Source organism: Vombatus ursinus, unplaced genomic scaffold (genome assembly GCF_900497805.2).
Source record: "Vombatus ursinus unplaced genomic scaffold, bare-nosed wombat genome assembly UNPS02014158.1, whole genome shotgun sequence".
NCBI lineage: Eukaryota > Metazoa > Chordata > Mammalia > Diprotodontia > Vombatidae > Vombatus > Vombatus ursinus.
Genome location: NW_020953936.1, coordinates 5769046 through 5787754, shown reverse-complemented (window position 1 = coordinate 5787754; position 18709 = coordinate 5769046). Strand labels below are relative to the sequence as shown.

General features: G+C 39.1%; 1 protein-coding gene across 1 annotated transcript in view; it reads left to right on the top strand.

The window, feature by feature from the left end:
* The window catches only part of EPB41L4B (erythrocyte membrane protein band 4.1 like 4B), a 147454-nt gene that overhangs the window by 47480 nt on the left and 81265 nt on the right, over positions 1–18709 (top strand). The window contains exon 2 of the mRNA XM_027859122.1: positions 2984–3088. Within this exon, the coding sequence (XP_027714923.1) occupies positions 2984–3088 (105 nt within the window). The remainder of the gene's footprint in view (positions 1–2983; positions 3089–18709) is intronic.

Genomic DNA, 18709 nt, shown 5'->3' with positions numbered 1-18709 from the left:
TCTCCAGGGTGATGGCTCTTGACTCCCTCACACATACTCTAAACAGCCAAAGCGAACTATATATGGTGTATCTTTGCACATGACCTTCTATCTTGTGTGTCTGTGTGAGAAGTTACCTGATGACTTTCTTTCTGGGACAGAGTAACCTCTCCAGACTTCTTGTCCTCTGAGGTGTCTGTATCACTCCAGAGTAGCGTCCATTCTCTCCCTCCTCCCTCCACTACTGTTTGTGGTGCTCGTCCCTAATCATGGCTCAGCTTGGAGGACTTAGAAATGTGAGTAACAAAAGATAAGCACTGGAGCTTTGCTTTAAGTTGTAGATGGAAGTCTTTTTCAAATGGACAGTGTATACTTCCTTGCCTTCTTTATTCCTTCAAAGTCCCTGTTTTTAAACACAGCACAGTTGGTCATTTGCCTCTTCGATTTCCTGTCATTTCACCCATGCATCTTGACTTTTATGCAAAAATCTGATTTTACATGGACACCACTAACAAATTAGGAGTGGCTAGGTGGCGCAGTGGATAGAGTACCAGACCTGGAGTCAAGAAGATTTCTCTTCCTGAGTTCAAATCTGGCCTCAGATACTTACTCGCTGTGGGACCCTGGACAAGTCACTTACCCCTGTTTGCCTCAGTTTCCTCCTCTGTAAAATGAACTGGAGAAGGAAATGACAAAACCACTCCAGTATCTTTGCCAAGAAAACCCCAAATGGAGTCACGAAGAGTCAGACACAACTGAAATGAGTGAACAACAACCGATCGGAGAGTTATTTCCTTCCATTTGATGAACCTGTCAATCATTGTACATCTAGTGTTACCTTTAGATCTTTGTTACTGTGTGTTATTTCTTCACCACCAAAGTGGGGAGCAAGGGAATAAGCATTTATATAATGCCTGCTATGTGCCAGGCACTATAATAAGTGCTTTGCAAATATCATCATATTTGATCCTCACAACAACCCTGGGGTGTAGGTTGCTGCTAGGCTTTCCTCTTGAGGAAACTGAGGTGAATAGAGGTTGAATGACTTGCCCAGGATCACATAGCTAATAAATATCTGAAGCCAGATTTGAATTTGGATCTTCTTAACTTCAGACCTAGCATTATATCCCCTCTGTCCACTATGCCATCTAGAAGTTGAGGGTATAAGGGTTGTTTTGTAGTACAGAGCTATGCTAGAGACTTGAGGGTGGAAGGCTGAATTCAGGATTGGCAGAATTTTTACCATATATGTTTTGTAAAGTGTTCCTAGTTTTGCCCACCAGTGAATGAACAAGGTGGCCTTTCAGTTCCTGTCATAGAATCCCAGAGTTGGAAGGTATATCAGTAGTCATCCAGCCCATATCCAGAAAAGAATCTTAACTATGGTACATGTGGATATTTGATTGTACAGTCTTTGTTTTAAGATGTGCAGTGAAGGAGAACTAGCTGTCTCCCAAAGAACTCATTTAATTTTGAGAATAACCATCAGTGTGATGGATCTAGGATACTATGATGTTATATGGTGCTTGTGTCCCACATCTGTCATACTCTGCCTCCTCATCTCTGCTTCATGCCTTGCCTGACTTCTGAGAAGGTGATCCTATAGAATTTTCTTATTGATCCTATTTACAGTTAATTGATTTTGTCCTGTAACCACCTAAGTCGTGGTTCTCTATTTCTGACCTGAGTTCACAATTCAGCTGGCCTATAATGGGTTAAATTTAGAAATCCAGTTCTTTTGCTAATCACTGTTCACTTCTTGCTTCAAGGAATTCTGCTAACCTTGGGGAATGTGACTTGCCGTAAGGGAGTTGGGACTAATGTCTTCACAACACTAAGTTATCCTTCAGGGGTGTCTGGTTTGCTATCCAGGGAAGTCTAGGCCACTGTCTTGCAGGTAGACTCAAACAATGAACCTTAGACACAGGAGGGAAGGAGGGTGGGTACTGCTGTTAGCTCCTCATTTCCAGCTTCCAACCACTCATATTATTCCCTATGCCTCAACTGTGTAACCAGTTAGGTTGTCCTCAACCCTATGACGTCACCTACCATGTTCTATTCTTTGTTCTGTGCTCCCCAAACCTATACAAGAGGAACTATCCTTTTGCTTAGGGTCTTTGGCTGGAAAACTGAGGCAGGTGTTGACCCATCTTATTCTCAGGTTACCGGCCCTGATGATAAAATATTATCTTGCTTGGAGAAATGTGCCTCCTTTTGCCTTTTTGTTAAATTTTACTTGTGATACTACCTTCAATTCCCAGCTAAAATCTTGTATTGTATGAGAAGTCTTTCCCAGTCCTCCTTAATTCTAATGCCTGTACTCTTTTGATTGTCTATAATTTATTCTGTATATGTATCATGTTTATACATGTTTTCATGTTGTCTCTTCCTTTAGACCGTGTGCTCCTTAATTACCTATAATTTATCCTATGTATCTCTTGTTTGTACATAGTTGTTTTTACTTTGTCTCACCCTGAGAGCAGGATTTGCCTTTCTTTTGAATTTCTAGTGCTTAGTGCAATGCCTGCCCCATAATAGGCAATTAGTAGATGTTTATTGACTGACTAACCTGTAGAATTGAATGATAACTTTTTAATAAGTCAGACAAAAATCAGAGGACAATTAGGGAAATAAGTTTTAAAGGAGAAACATATAGGGATTTTGAAGATCAAATTATTTCAGATGTAAAAGATTAATTTTTGGATAATAAAGACATGTTATGGGCCAGTTGGGAAAGTATATTTATAATTTGTAATGAAAACCTTTTGTTTATATTTATATGCTATATTATATAGTAATTTCTGCTTCAGTTTTAAAAAGTCAATGGGCAGGGATAGGAAAAAATGGAATTTTTCAAAAGAAAAAATGTATTTAAAAGGAAATTATAGGCTGTGGGTTATTAAGTGCATGTAGATAGAGGTGTGGTTTGTTAATAAAGCATTTATTTCATTAGGTGTTCCTAACTAACCCCATTAATGAGTTCTTTTGTCTTTTTGTATTCCAGAAACATGCCAAAGGCCAGGACTTGTTTGATCAGATTGTGTATCATTTGGACCTTGTGGAAACAGACTACTTTGGCCTCCAGTTCCTAGATTCTTCCCAGGTCACAGTATGTATGACTTTGTTTCGTTTCATGTACAAATGTGCATGTGCAAACATGTGATGTGCAATCATCTAGAAATTTGTAGGGAATAATAGGAATTGAATTTGTTCTTGTTGATGCTACGGATCCTGCATTATCAGGTGAGGGTTCTTGAATAAAGGGTCAGAGGACATCGTGAAACTGAACAACAATAGATCGAGAAAAACTAAGAGAAGTCCATATTTTCCATAGTACAAGAAGACTTAGAGTATGAAACCCGTAACTACTTTAAGCAGTAGAATATGCGTTAGGGGAACATTTTAAGGAGGAAATGAAGAGAAATGGAAAACTGCCGTTTGCAGACATTGGGCCTGTTGTTAGGGGTGGTGCAGCTTTTATTTTTAATGAGCTGAAGAGTCTTTTAACCAAAACATCTTCTGTCACCTTGCTACTTACTGTAGGAACATGTTTATAATGTTCTGTTCATTGTTTTCTATTATAATGGTGCTAACTGAATCACAAATAAGATATGTCCTTAGGGGGTTTAGGGGTGGAAGAAAGAACAGCTGAAGGAGGAGAGCTGAGCTGTCCTCCACTATCCATGTGACTTTGTTAGATCAGGAAAGATTCCAGCTGGCCTTCTGTGTTCATGGCTTTCCTTACCTGAGAAAGGAACATTTACTTGTTTGATGTCAGACTTTATTGAACCGAAAAGCAGCTCAGGGGCCATAGATGTCCGCTTATATAAACTGTCCTATTTTAAAGTGGGAATTTTAAGGTGTCTTTAAATGAAGTCTGTCGTCTTTCTTCTGCCTCATTTAAACCAAATCTGGATTTGGGTTTTGAGGAAAGAAAATTGAGGTAGTAAATAAGTTTTCCATGGGTCCTTCAACATAGAATTGTAAGATTGAGGTGCTTAGGGCTAGTATCTGGGAAATGCCACCGTTAAGTAACCTTGCCTGTTCTCCATCCCCTCATTCATTAGAGCCAGCTGAACAAATTATTATCACAAACAGCCCTGGAGGCTAAGCTTACTCTCCGTTGATTCTCATTAGGTGGAGAGAAGTATTGATTTCATTATAAACTGAGAAAGCATGCTGCCTCTGTGTCTGGGTCCTTCCTTTGTGCTTATCTCTTGCCTGAGGACAATGAATGGAAGACAGATAGGGGAGGCAACTTGGTGCAGAGGCAGAAAGAATGGTGGACTCAGTCAGAAGATTTGAGTTCCAGTCTTTAGCTATAGTGTGATGTTTAGCTTCACATCCACAGAAATAATTCTGAGCTTCATATCACAAATAGGGATTTATGTTTCAGTGCTATAGCAAATGGTTCCCGACCTGTGGGAGTAGAGTTATTGTCTATCTCAGTATAATAAATAACCAACTACCTTTTCTAGATTGACGAGTGTGTGTTTATCTATGTATATTTACATATACATAGGTATACACACATTTACATATATATTACGGTTTTTAAAAATGTATCTTGGTGCTATTGTGATGAATAAAATTTAAATTCATTTAAAATGATTACAGAATTCATTTTACTCTATCAATTGTGAGAAGGTTAGCAATTGTTAAGCCGTTGTGCAGGGTTAGATAACAAATAGCCACTAAAAAACTTCCGCCTGGTAAATGGCCTAGGATGCTGGTACTGGTCTTTGGAGGAATTCAATTCAGTTTAACTCAGTAATCATTTACTATGGGCCAGGCTCTGTGCTAAGCCCAGAGATACAAAAGGAGGCAAGATAGTTCCTGTCCTCAAGGAGTTTACATTCTAATCGGGGAGACAACATGTAAACAGATATATACAGAGTAAGCTATCTGCAGGATAAATAGGAAATAATTAACAGAGGAAAGACACTGGAACTAAGAGGAGTTGGTGAAGGCTTCTTTTTTTTTTTTAATTTTATTTATTTTTCTGTTACATTTTAAGTTCTGAACTGTCTCCTTCCTTCTCCACCCCAAACCTCAAGAAGGCCACCATTTGAGATATATATATATATATATATATATATATATATATATAAATAATGTATGTATGTATGTACATATGTATATAAAACCATACTATGCATACTTCTAATTTATCAGTTATTTCTCTGGAGGTGGATAGCATCTTCCTTCCTAGGTCCTTTGTAGTTGATTTAAATATTATAATACTCAGAATAGCTTAGTCATTCATAGTTGTTCTTCAAATATTATTGCTGTTACCATATACAACTTTCTCTTGGTTCTGCTCATTTCACTCTTCATTATTTCATGCAAGTCTTCCCATGTTTTTCTAAAATCAACCTGTTCATTTCTTACAGAACAGTAATACTCCATCACTGCTATATACCACAACTTGTTCAGCCATTCCGCAGTTGATGGGCATCCCCTCACTTTCCAGTTCTTTGCCGCCGCAAAGAGAGCTGCCATAAATATTTTCAAGCATATAGGTTCTTTCCCTTTTTCCATGATCACCTTAGGAAACAGACCTAGTAATGGTATTTCTGGGTCAAAGGGTATATATACATAGTATTATAACTTTTTGGATATAATTCCAGATTATTCTCCAGAATGGTCAGATCAGTTCATAGTCCTACCAACAGTGTATTAATATGCCAATTTTTCTATGTCCTCTCCAGCATTTGTCATTTTCTCCTTCTATCATTTTAGCCCGGTCTGATAGGTGTGAGATGATATTTCAGAGTTGTTTTAATTTGCATTTCTCTGATCAATAATGATTTAGAACATTTTTCCACACAACTATATATAGCTTTGATTTCTTCATCTAAAAACTGCCTGTTCATGTCCTTTGAGTGAAGGTTTCTTATAGAAGGTGGGATTTTAGTTGGGACATAAAGGAAGCCAAGGTGGTCAGTAGCCAGAATGGAAGAGGGAAAGTATTCCAGGTATGGGAGACAGCCAGAGAAAATTCGGAGAATAGAGAGATAGAGTGTCTTGTTTGTGGGACAGCCAGGAGACCAGTGTCCCTGGGTAGAAGAGTATGTGTTGAGGAGTAAGGTATAAGGTAAGAAGGATTTAGGTTATGAAGGGCTTTGAATGCCAGTCAGAGCATTTTGTATTTGGTCCTGGAGGTGTTAGGAAGCCACTGGAGTTTACTGAATAAGGGAATGACATGGGGGGGACCTGAACTGTAGCAAAATCCCTTTTGTGGCTGAATGGAGGATGGAATGAAATGCTTGAGGTAAGCAGACCCACCAGCAGGCTGTTGTAGTAGTTCAGGTGTGAGGTGATGAAGAACCTGTGCCAGAGTTGGTGGCAGTGTCAGAGGAGTGAGAGAAGGGGGTGTATTCTAGAGATGGTGCAAAGGTGAAATAACAGGCCTCGGCAACAGCTTGGATACATCGGGAGTGGGAGTGGGCTTCCTAATCTTGCACCAAAGACAATTTAGTAATAAATGATTTTTATGTAATACTGGCACAATTAAAGAAAAGCATCACATAATGGTCATACCCCACTTTTTCACAAAAAAATTTGGCATAAAATCTGTGATGATTATGTAGTGAAATACAGTATGAGAACCATTAATTGAGACCAAAACTTGTTCAGGAAAATAAAATCCATCTTAGGAACTAACTAAAGTTGGGTGTTTTTTTTTTTTTTAGTAATCAATTGGATTTTTGTACAAATAAAATCAAGGCAATTAGAATTAGAAAGGAAACAATAACTGCGGGGGAAAAAATCTTTATAGCAAACTTCTCTGGAAAAGGTCAGATGTCCAAGATGTATAAAGGATTGATTAAATTATATAAGAAAAAGAGACATTCCCAACAAATCAAAGGGTTTAAATAGGCAATTCTTCAATGAAATAAAATACAAGTCATAAACAGCCGGTTGAAAAAAAAATGTTCCAACTCACTCATTATATTGAGAAATACACATTTAAAAGAATTTGAGCTTCTATTCCACATCCATCAGATTGGCAAAGATGACCAAAAAAAAAAAAAAGGAAAGGAAAATGGCATTTGTTAGAGGGACTATGGGATAGTGCTGCTTATAGAGTTGTAAAGAAGTCTGACCATTCTGGGAATCAATTTAGAGCTGTTCTCAAAAAGTTACTAAATTTTTCATACTCTTTGACCCAGTGATATCACAACTAGGTTTATACCTCAGCTATCTCTCTTACCTTCCCCCCACCCCTGCCCTACACACACACACACACACTCTCTCTCTCTCTCTCTCTCTCTCTCTCTCTCTCTCTCTGTCTCTGTCTCTGTCTCTCTCTCACTCACTCTAAAAAAAGGAAAGGATCCTTATGTACAGAAATATTTGTAGAAGTACTTTTTGTTATACCAGGGAACTGGAAATGAAATGGGTGTCCAATATTTGGGGAATGGCTGAGCAAATTATGGTATGTAAATGTAATAGAACAAAAGAGAAACCTGGGAAAATTTGTTTGAACTGATGTTGAGTAAAGTGGGTAGGACCAGGAGAATGAATTACTTAAAGGAAACTGACCAATGCAATGAACAACCCTATCTCAAGAAAACCGATGATGAATCACACTTCCTATTCTCTTGGCAGGGGTCAGCTAGGTAGTGAAGTAGATAGAATTCTGGGTCTGGAGTTAGGATGATGTGAGTCCAAATCCAGCCTCAGACTACTAGCTGTGTGACTCTAGGCAAGTCACTTACCCCTGTTTGCCTCAGTTTCCTCATCTGTAAAATGAGCTGGAGGAGGAAATGGCAAATCACTATAGTATTTTTGCCAAGAAAACCCCAAATGGGGTCATGAAGAGTCGGACATGACTGAAACAACTGAACAGCAACAACTCTGGACAGAAAGGTGATGAACTGGAGATATGGAATGAGTGTACATTTTCGGATCTTTTTTGCTCGACTGTACTTAATTTGTTATAAAGTAGGTATTTATTTTGGAAGAGAACAGGGTTGTATGGTGAGAATTTTTGGTCTGAGGGAACAGGGTGATAGGAATCCCTCTAAAAAAGTAAACGCTTCAATGAGACATTTATCAAATACACAGAATAGAATAGAAAAATGTTCAGAAATAGCCAGACAGTATTGGAATTAACTTATTAAATGATATACTTAAAACAACTCTAGGTCTGTGTAATAGGCAGTTCTTTTTGTTTTTGTATATACTCATGTTTGGCAATGGCTGTCAAGTTGATGATAAATTTTTACGAATGTAGCTTGTTGGTGAGGAGCAGTCCATATCAACTACCTAAGGTAGTAGTCTATCTCTACCCGTTCTCATAATAATGGCAATGATGTTCCACGTTGTTGGATTTGACCAGTTTGAGGGGCTAAGTTTGAGAAGGCTGTGTATATACCTCAGATGAATAACAGGATCATTTGAAGTTGAGGCCTAGAGAGGGAGAACTAGCAGGGAGAAGAAGGAACATCTGGGGCAAATGGCCCAGCGATCTGTAACTGTTGACTGGGCCTCCTTTTTTCTCCTTGGGGTCCTGGTCCAGTATGACTACCTACACAAAAGAAAAGGATGTGATCTCGACGTGATTCTGGAATCTCTAGAACACTTGAAAGATTTTGGACAGGAATTTAATTGGGCAGTCTTTGACAATTTACTCTTATTCTGATAATTGCTTGTCACTAACATGATGGTCGGTAACTCTTGATGAAATCAAGGGATATGGTTTTCTAGGACCAGGACCAGGTTTTCTAGGCAGGGTTGCATAGGGTGTGTACAATCTTACATCTGAAGGCTGCCATAAGGTTACCAGCATAACAAGATTTTATATAATTTTCCACATTTTGCCTGACTTAAGGGCCCTCAGAAGACTTAGTAAGAGATAGGAAGAGTTTTCTTAGAGTTCAGCTATGATGGCATTATGACTGAAGTATAGTACAGGTGATCATAAGGACATAGGTTTTCGCTTGGTAGAGTAGGAGAACATAATCGTTCTACAACTGGGCTCCTCCACATCTTTGCCTCCAATGCTGTCTGTTCACACATAACAATAATATTATCTGCTATTATGTTATACAGAATACTACAGAGATGCTCAAAGTTAACTAAAGATAGATACAAATATAAAGTTAGGCTGAGAGTCTAAAGTCTACTAAATGTTAGTAATTTTCCTAATTAGGAGCTTGGAATGATGCTGACTGAATTCATCCTTTTTTCCCCCTAAAATAAACTCCCTAAAGTTGAAGCAGAAAATTGGATTTTCCTTTAAGACTTGGTTCAACTCCCACCCTATTCAGAAGAACTTACCTGTTTATCTTAACTGCTATAGTGTCTTCCCCTCTGAGATTGCCTTCCATTTACTCTGGTCGTTATACGTATCTGGTTATTTATGTGTTGTCTTTACTATTAGAATATAAGCTCATTGTGGACAAGAACTATTTTACTTTCTTTGTATCCCTGATTCTAAGCACTGCACCTTGTAACCAATAAGCACTTAATAAGTGCTTGTTGACATAAGAAATGTGTGTTGACTGATTGACTTAATGCCTACAAACATGTCCAGGTTGCCGCCTTCAACCTTAAAAAAAATCCAACAGCCTATTACTTGACACTACCATCCCTTCAAGCTGTCCTCCTATTATTCTACTCCTTTTTGGAGGAGGATTGGGGGTGGGGGTGGTCAAATTCCTTGAAGAAGTTATCTGTCCTTGCCTCCACTTCCATCCCTTTCCTTCTCTTCTAAACCCTCTGCAATCTGGTTTCTAGCCCCATCTCTCAATGGAAACTGCCCTTGCCAAAGTTGATATTCTGTTAGTTGGCAGACCTAATGGCCTTTTCTTAGTCTTTATCTTACTTGACCTCTATGGCATTTTGTGTTCTTGACCACCATTTCAATACTCTCTCCTCTGGCTTTGAGTGATGCTGCTCTCTCTGTTGTCCTACCTTCCCGAACTGTCCTATTGAGTCTGCTTTGTTGGATCTTCATCAATGTCTCTGTCTCTCTGGCTCCATCTGTCTCTCTCCAGTGCTTTATTACCAGCTTCCTATAGAAAATTTTAAATTGGCATCTCAAACCAAACATCTTACTGACATCTCAAACTCAACATAACTCAATCTCCCCTCTGCTGAATTTCCCTATTTCTGTTTAGGGTACTAACATCTTTCCAGTCACCCAAAAGATTGGGGAGGGATTCAAGAATAATTAGAGGTTTTTAAAGATAAAAATAAAAAAGGATGTTCTTGTCATGGGGACTTTAAGGAGCTATACGGTGAAGCAGTCTTTCTCCTTTTAAGCCTCTAATTTTTCTCTAATTCTTTCCACTCACGTTCTTTTGTAGTCTAAATTTCATCAAGGTTGTCTTTCTACCTTTAGTCTAAGAGGGAAGGAACCAGGAGTAAATGGGTGAGCTATGCCTGTACATGGACATGTACATGGAGCTATGGGTGGTTATGCCTGTACTTCCCCCTCCACTATAAGAAGAAATAAAGGCAGGAGGGAACAGAGCTAGTGGGGCACCTCTGTAACTCTCATTTTTAGAAACACTAACCTAGTGTAATTCAGAATTTTCTTCCAGATGGTGAAGCAGATTGATTTTTGCCTCCCTTCCCTTTGGAGGAACAGAAATGGGCTGGTGATTTTCCTTGGGAGAGATGTTCAGACAAAAAACAATCTAGCTATTCTTACCAGCCTATCTACCTGGAATTCTGGGCTTGTTATGGAAATGTCTGCCTCCCCCCCCCCCAAGCTACATTGGGGTTTAGTCATTAGCTGGCATGAGGGATAGCTCTGCCAAGAGATTCAATGTGACTTAAAAGCCAGAAGTCCCTGAGAGGTCAGGCAAGGTCCAGAGCTTTAGAAGAGTTTAGGTTAGTTCATGGAGAAACTGGACCATCTGAGCCTAGCCTCATATGTACTTAAATTTCTGCAATATTCTTAGGCACCATCCTATGGCAAAATTTCTAGGGATATAGGTGTGTGTGTGGTGGGCTAATGTAGAGGCCAGGATAATTTCTGAACCACAAACACCATGTAACACCCTCTAGCTTCAGTAGGGGTAGGATGAAGATAGAGGTGGGGTTTTTTGGTACAATTTTCTTGCAAAGAATTTCTGTAGTTAAATTGTGGGATGGAAGGGAAGGAAGATACTATAGCACCGTACAAGCTTCTACGGGCATCATATGTACATTTAAAATACATATATGTGCACTGTCCATACATACATGCATGTACACATGTGCTCCCAACTCAAAGAGTATAACCGCAAACAAGGAACCTTGATTTCAGCTAACCAGTGACAGCTTGTCATACCTTCTTGGTTTTGCTTCCAGGGCAGAAGCAGCCCATTATACCCTTTAGAGATGGGTTAATGTAGCATAAGGAGGACTGGAATCCTTGGAATCAAACTTGAGTTCTCAAATGGAAGCTTTGGAAAGTCACTCTTTTGGTGTCACTTGCTCTGACCCTCTGTCCTTTCCTCCTGCTTCTAGCCTTGAGCCAATAGCCCCAAATCTCCCAGGGAGAGACTGTGCTTTTGCAGGCCTGGAGATGGGACAGGAGCAGGGTGAAGTCTGGGAGACTTTGGGGTCAGACTTAGATGGGAAATCCCAGAGAAGCCTTGACAGGGAGTGCATACTGGGAAGCTGACCCGTTGATGGCAGTTAATTGAGCCCTTGGCTTCTTCACCTGTAGTGAAGTGATCATTGTACAGCTTACCTCACAGGATTGGAATGAGGATCAAAGTAGAGTGCAAAACTCTTAAGGTCTGTATAAAGGGAAGATTATGATGACGGCAATTATATGCCTCTGGTTGCATATTTCAGAGTAGATTGTGAATTAGAGCAAAAAGGGAGAAACATAATTGCCTTTCAGAAGCCAGGATGTAGCCTTGAATTGTCAAATATCCTCTCTTTTTCCCTTCTCTTTTATCAACCATTCATCTTAACATCCAGCAGTTTTGTTAGCTTTATATGCCCAGAGAACCATCCTCCTTTCTCTGTAACGGATTAGAAATGGATATTGTGTTTAATATACTAGAACAGAATAAAATTTAGCTGACAAAACTTTATACATTTTTAGAGCATTGGTTTTTTTCCCCTCTTCAGGCATGAATTTATTAACATCAACTAACTTAAGCTATTTATTTAGATGGTAATACATACACAAAAACTAGTTTGCATAGCACACACACACACACAAAGATGTCTTCAGAAAGAATCTCGAAACTGCTTGTCTAAAAGTAAGGAACAGTGAAAAAGTTAACAGTTTCAGTATTTTTATCCAGAAACATATGTGTCTAATACATGTATCCTAAATCTGTTTTCATTTAATTGAGTTTGAAATATACAAAAGTCTTTGTTGTTCTTACATATGGAAATTAAGATGTAATTTTAAAAATTTACAATGAAAATAGCTTTAGGGAGTTTCTACAAGGTTGATGTTAAGTGTGCTGTTTTCCATTTATTGCCAATCAATTTTGCCATGTGCCTGGTGGGTTACTAATACTTTCTAAATGTTTCAAGTGGACTTGTTACTACTACCAAGGACCTCAAGATGCTTTGTAAAACCAGAGAATTTAGTGGTCTCATTTTATGTAAGGGGAGAAAACTGAGGCACATAGTGACTAGAGGAAATAGAACTAGTCTCATGGTTATTAAAAGATTTGCCACAGTGCACGAGTATGCCTGAAATTCGTTCCCAGACCCCAAGATTTCCACATTCCCCAGCTCCCACTGTCAGCTGCAGTTTGCTGCCTTCTCTTCCTAGCTTGGTCTCTGGAAGGATGCAGTTGCAACTTTTTCATGCCTCCTTTGCTACAAGTCCTGGAGAAGTAAAGAAATAAGAGATGGTAGGAAGAGAGAAAGAGAGATAATAGAATCCCAAGGCCCTGGATCTGGAAGCCTGACTGCTCAGGACCTCTTCATTGTCACCAGCTTAAGCATGCAGTGGGCCACATTTCTCATGGCAAAGAATACCGTGTCATGAGACCAAAACTATTGAGAACCACTAAATTAGACCTGTCCTTTGTCCTTGATTCCTCAGTGTTCTAAGATTTGATTATATCTTTTCTGATTATTTCAAAACTGATATTTATATATTCAGTTCAACAAACATTTATTTGAAAAGCTAATAAGTACAAGGTACTTTTTTTAGGGACAGAGTTCTGACATAAGTCCATGGACAGATTTTAAGAGGTCCATGAATTTGGATGGGGAAAAATAAAATTACATCTTCATTTCAATATAATTGGTTTTCTTTGTAACCCTCTATCTCATTCTGTGTTTTTAAAACTACTATTCTGAGAAAGTGTCCATAAACTTGACTTGTCTGGAAAAGGAGTCCTTGACACAAAAAAGGTTAAGAACTCTTGCCCTAGTAGGATACAATGATGAAAATCAACATGGTCCTTGCTCTCAAGGAGACTGCAACTTAATAGAATTCAATATATGCAAGTGTAAAGGGTGACAGAGGCACAGGAAAAATCAATACAACATGCCCTAGGAAATTTTGAGCAGAAAGAGATAATTTTCAGCTGGATTTGAAAAGGCCTAAAGTCTGTAATAAAAAAAAATTCAAAAGACAGATGAGAAGGGAATGCATTTTAGACATTAGAAAAAGAAGTGTAAATGCATGAAGGCAGAAGAGTTCAGGGAATAGCTAATATCTAATTTGACCTAGAATGTGTAAAGGGAAGTAGGATTCAATAAACTCAAAAGTTAAGCTGCAGCCAGTTTGTGGGAGTCCTTAAATGCCAGATTAAGGAGTGATGTTTTATCTCATTGGAGTTGACCCCGTGGGGTCATGGGATTAACCAAACATCCCAAATGGGATCTCAGCCCTGACACTTCACTGTGGGAAGATACTATCTTCCCTATGATTATACACCTACCCATTTCCTAGTGCAACCCGACACTCCTTGATTGCATCACCTCCTCACATTATTCAGACTCCCAGTTTCCATCTTTTGTGCCTAGAGTTTAACCCTGAGCTGAGCACCCACAGCTATAAGGATAGCCAGGAAAATTACCTCTTGCCAACGATATTCACCCCGTGACCCCCAGGTCACCTTGTGACTGAAACAACTACCCGTTGCAGGGTGGAATCTGTTCTCCGTATGGTGACCTGTGACTAAGAGCCTTATTCTCTCCCTTTTCATTTTTTTTTTGTTGGGACAGAGTAAGTTGCATAGAATGAACAAGTACAAATAGGTTTATAATTTTCATTATAGATCTCATTACATTTTTCTTTTCCCCCCAAACCTATTTCTCTTCTAAACTTTCCTATTTCTGCTAAGGGCCTGATAATTTCTGGACACCTCGGTTTGTAGTCTCAGTGTCATGCTGGACTCTTCACTTTTACTTACCGTGTGTAATCAAGAAGTTGCCATATCACCTCATTTTTATCCTCAGAACAAGTTTGGGAGGTAGGCATTATTATTATGATGATCCCCATTTTACAGATGAAGAATCTGAGGCAGATAGCAGTATATAGTAAATGTCTGAATCTGGATTTGAATTCAGGTCTTCTTGACTTCAGGTCCATCACTCTATCTGTTGTAGAGTAGTTCCCTGTTACTTCTAGAATCAAATAGAAACACCTTCATTTTACATTTACAACCCTTACTGATCCCTTCAGTTCAGCCACACCAGCCTTCTTTTTACATTAAAAAAAAAAAACAACATAAATAAAATATCTAAATAGGAATTGGAAAGATAAAGGCAGGGTCCCTGTCCTCATGGAGCTTGTAGTCAAGTAGGGAATTGACATAAACATGGATATAATGGATATGGATATAATATACAACATTATATATTACATACTTTAGAGAATTACAAAACAATATGCTGTCATAGGTTTTGGGGAAAGTTGTTAACTTTCTTCTTGTTAACAAGAAGAATCAGGGAAGGATTTATGAAGAGGATGGCTTTTGACTTAGACTTTAAATGATGGGTAAGAATTCAGTAGGACAAGAGGGTGCGACACAGTGCGTTCTAGGCATAAGAAAGAGTGAGAAGGGGCAACAGATAGTAAACCAGTTTGATTAGAGTGTGGAGTATATAAGATCGTAAAGGTAGGATGGCACCAGATTATGGAGATCCTTGAATGCCAGGTTAACGGAATTTGAACTTTACTTGGGGAGCAATAGGGAGCCTTTGTAGAGTTTTGAGCAAAGGGATGACATAATCAGGGATAGGGAACCTGCAGCCTGGAGGCCACACGAGGCCCTCTAGGTCCTCAAGTGCAGCCTTTTGACTGAACCCAAACTTCATAGAACAAATTTGTTTGGATTCCGTCGAAAGGCCGCACTCTAGGACCTAGAGGGCCACGTGTGGCCTGGAGGCCGCTGGTTCCCCACCCCTGATAACCGGATCAGTACACAGAGAAAATCATCTGACAGCAACATAAAGTATGGTGGGTCTGAGTGCTGACTGGGGAAAGAGTGTATGGTGGAAAGACTTGTTGGGAAATGATGTCAGTGATCCATACAGGTGGTGATAATAGCCAACATTTGTATACTACTTTAAGATTTGTAAAGTGCTCTACCTAATTATCTCATTTTCTGGAAGAGCATTGACAAGCTGGAGAGTGTCCCCAGCAGGGCAGCCAGGATGGTCACACCATAAAAGGAGCAGTTGAAAGACCTGGGAATGTTTAGCCTGGAGAGAAGAGCCTTGGGCAGTGCTGGCCCCGAAGCGTCTGAGTTCAGGGATTATGGGGACACCAAGACAACAAGAACCAACAACCCAGTGGCAAAAAGAACTTTATTAAAGTGATAGAAAAAGATAAGTGGGAGAGCTTATGCTTCTAACAGCAGGAAGATGTCCTGATTAAGTCCCTGTGGAGCTGGCTGGCTTCCAACATCATGAGTGTGATCTAGGTGGAAGCCTCACTCTGTGAGAGGAGTGCTTTTTGTGTGAAATGGAGTTCTTTGGGAACCGGCTGAGCAGCTGATTCTTATACACTAGGTATCACGCAGTAGTTTACTGCTTACCAACTTGTGCATGTTATGTGGCACATAAGTAAGTGCAAATAAAGGGGATTCAGGCAGGAGTCATTACATATCTGAAACCGAGAGAGACCCTCTGTTCAGCTAGTTTTTATACACACAAACTTCTGCAGAATTTCCCCTCTCTGCTGGAGAGTAGCAAGGGGAGACATGATAGCAGTCTTGAACTTAAAAGACTCTCACACAGAAGCGGGATTAAATTTTTATTTATTCATTTATTTGTTTGCTTTTTGATGAGGCAGTTGGGCTTAAGTGACTTGCCCAGGGTCACATAGCTAGTGAGTGTTGTGTCTGAGGCCGGATTTGAACTCAGGTTCTCCTGACTCCAGGGCCGGTGCTCTGTCCACTGCACCACCTAGCTGCCCCTAGCATTCACTTTTTTAAAAAATTTGAGTTTAAAATTCTTTCCTTCCCTCCCACCCCTCCCCATTGAGAAGGCAAGAAATGTTGGTGGAATTGTGATCTGTTCCAACCATTCTGGGGAATAATATGGAAGTATGCCCAAAGGGCTATAAAACTGTGCATACCCTTTAAATCAGCAGTACCACTACTAGGTTTCTGTCCCCTAAGAGATCAAAGAAAAGGGAAAAGGACTTGGATGTACAAAAATATTTAAAGCAGCTCTTTTGTGGTGGCAAATAATTGGAAATTGAGGGGATGCCCATCAATTGGGGAATGGCTGAACAAGTTCTGGCATATGATTGTGTTACAAGAAATGATGAGCAGGATGCTCTCAGAAAAACTTGACATATGAACTGATACAAAGTGAAGTGAGCAGAACTAGGAGGACGTTGTACACAGAAGCAGCAATATTTATGATCATCAACGGTGAATGACTTAGCTTTTCTGATCAGTACAATAAACCAGAACAGTTCTGAAGGATTTATGTTGAAAAATGCTGTCCACCTCCAGAGAAAGAACTGATAGACCTTGATTGGATATGGAAGCATGCTTTTTTTCTACTTTCTTTATTTTTCTTGCCTTTTTTCTTTTGGTAAAATGGCTAATATGGTGATTTGTTTTGCATAATTCACATGTATAATTGATATCACATTTCTTGCCTTCTCAATGGGTGGGAAGGAGAGAATTCGAAACTCAAAATTTTTAAAAAGTGAATGCTAAAAATAAATAAATACTAAATTGAAAAAAGAGTACGTAGCTTCATGATGTGTTCCTGTGGAGGATATTGCTAATAGAGGTAATTTCTCAATCTCTAAGTCTCATAAGAGCGGATAGGACAATAAGATATGCAAAAGTTATTACTTTCATGGAAAAGGGAGTGAGAAAAGACAGAAGGGAAGAAACAAGCATTTATTAAATACTAAGTGTGTTATAGATGTTATCTTATTTGATCTATTGGTGTTCCAATGATTTGATCAATGACCTGGAAAATGATCCCCATTTTACAGTTGGAAACTGGGGCAGACTCAGATTATGTGACTTGTTCAGGGTCATCTAGCTGGCAGTTGTGCTGTTCAGTCATTTCAATGGCTGACTCCTCATAACCCCATTTGGAGTTTTCTCGTCAAAGATATAGGAGTGATTTGTCATTATTCTCCAGCCCATTTTACAGATGAGGAAACTGAGGCAAATAAGGTAAAGTAACTTGCCCAGGGTTACACAGCTAGTATCTGAGGCCGGATTTGAACTCAGGAAGAGGAGCCTTCCTGACTCCAGGCCCAGTACTCGAATATCCATTGCACTGCCTAGCTGCTCGTATAGCAGAGTAATTATTTGAGGTCAAATCTGAATTCAGATCTTTCGACTCAAGGTCCAGTGCTGTATCCATTGTGCCATCTAATTGTCTTTGGTATAAAGACTGCTAAGATAGTAAATGTGGATGATGTAATTAAGCATCACATACTGAGGCAGTATGAGTCTCCAGGCCTTTGTAATAGCCCCACAAGGATCATTTGTGTGGGAGTAGTTTATTTAGAATTAAATTATATTATTGTTTTTAAGTAGCAAGCATTACAGGATGTATCACATTCATTTGTAGGTCACCCATGAGCCTGCCACTTGACTCCTTATTTAATCTTAATTTAATCATTCTGAATTCTAGAGAAATCCAGGGATATATTTGGATATTTTCTTATTAATGAATAAAATTGCAACCTCCTCACTAATTAACGAGTTGTCTTAAATATTTAAACTGGGGAAACCTGCTTTCCTAATTTAGTTACCCACTTCTAAATTTCCTCTGATTAAGCAAATATTAAAATGACTGAATATGCTATTTATTAATAAGAAAAATCACTAATAAAAAAGGTATAGATAGATATTTTGGCTGTGGAAAAACCCTTCAATTCTGTAAACAGTTCCACCATTCATTTCACTCAAGGTACTGATTAGAGTTTCTCAGGAAAACATTTGGTATTTCTATCTAAGATTAGAGTTAAATTCAGTCCATCAGGAAATACATTATTTTAATCCTTTTCTTTTTTTCCTCTCTTCAGCCATCATGTGTGACAGTCTCTTCATAATTGGGTTGTGGGCTGACAGTTCCTCATAGACTTTATAGAATTCTCTTTGTAATGTTTCTTCACAAAATAACAGCCGACAGTTCTAACAAGAAAGAAGTTTCTTGTCACCTTTCCATCTTCTCCAGCGATTGCTCATTGATCAATATATGTACACACACACACACACACACACACACTTTTTCTCTCCCTCTCCCCCGCCTCTTTCCCTCTCCTTTACACACACACACACACACACACACACACACACACACACACACACAC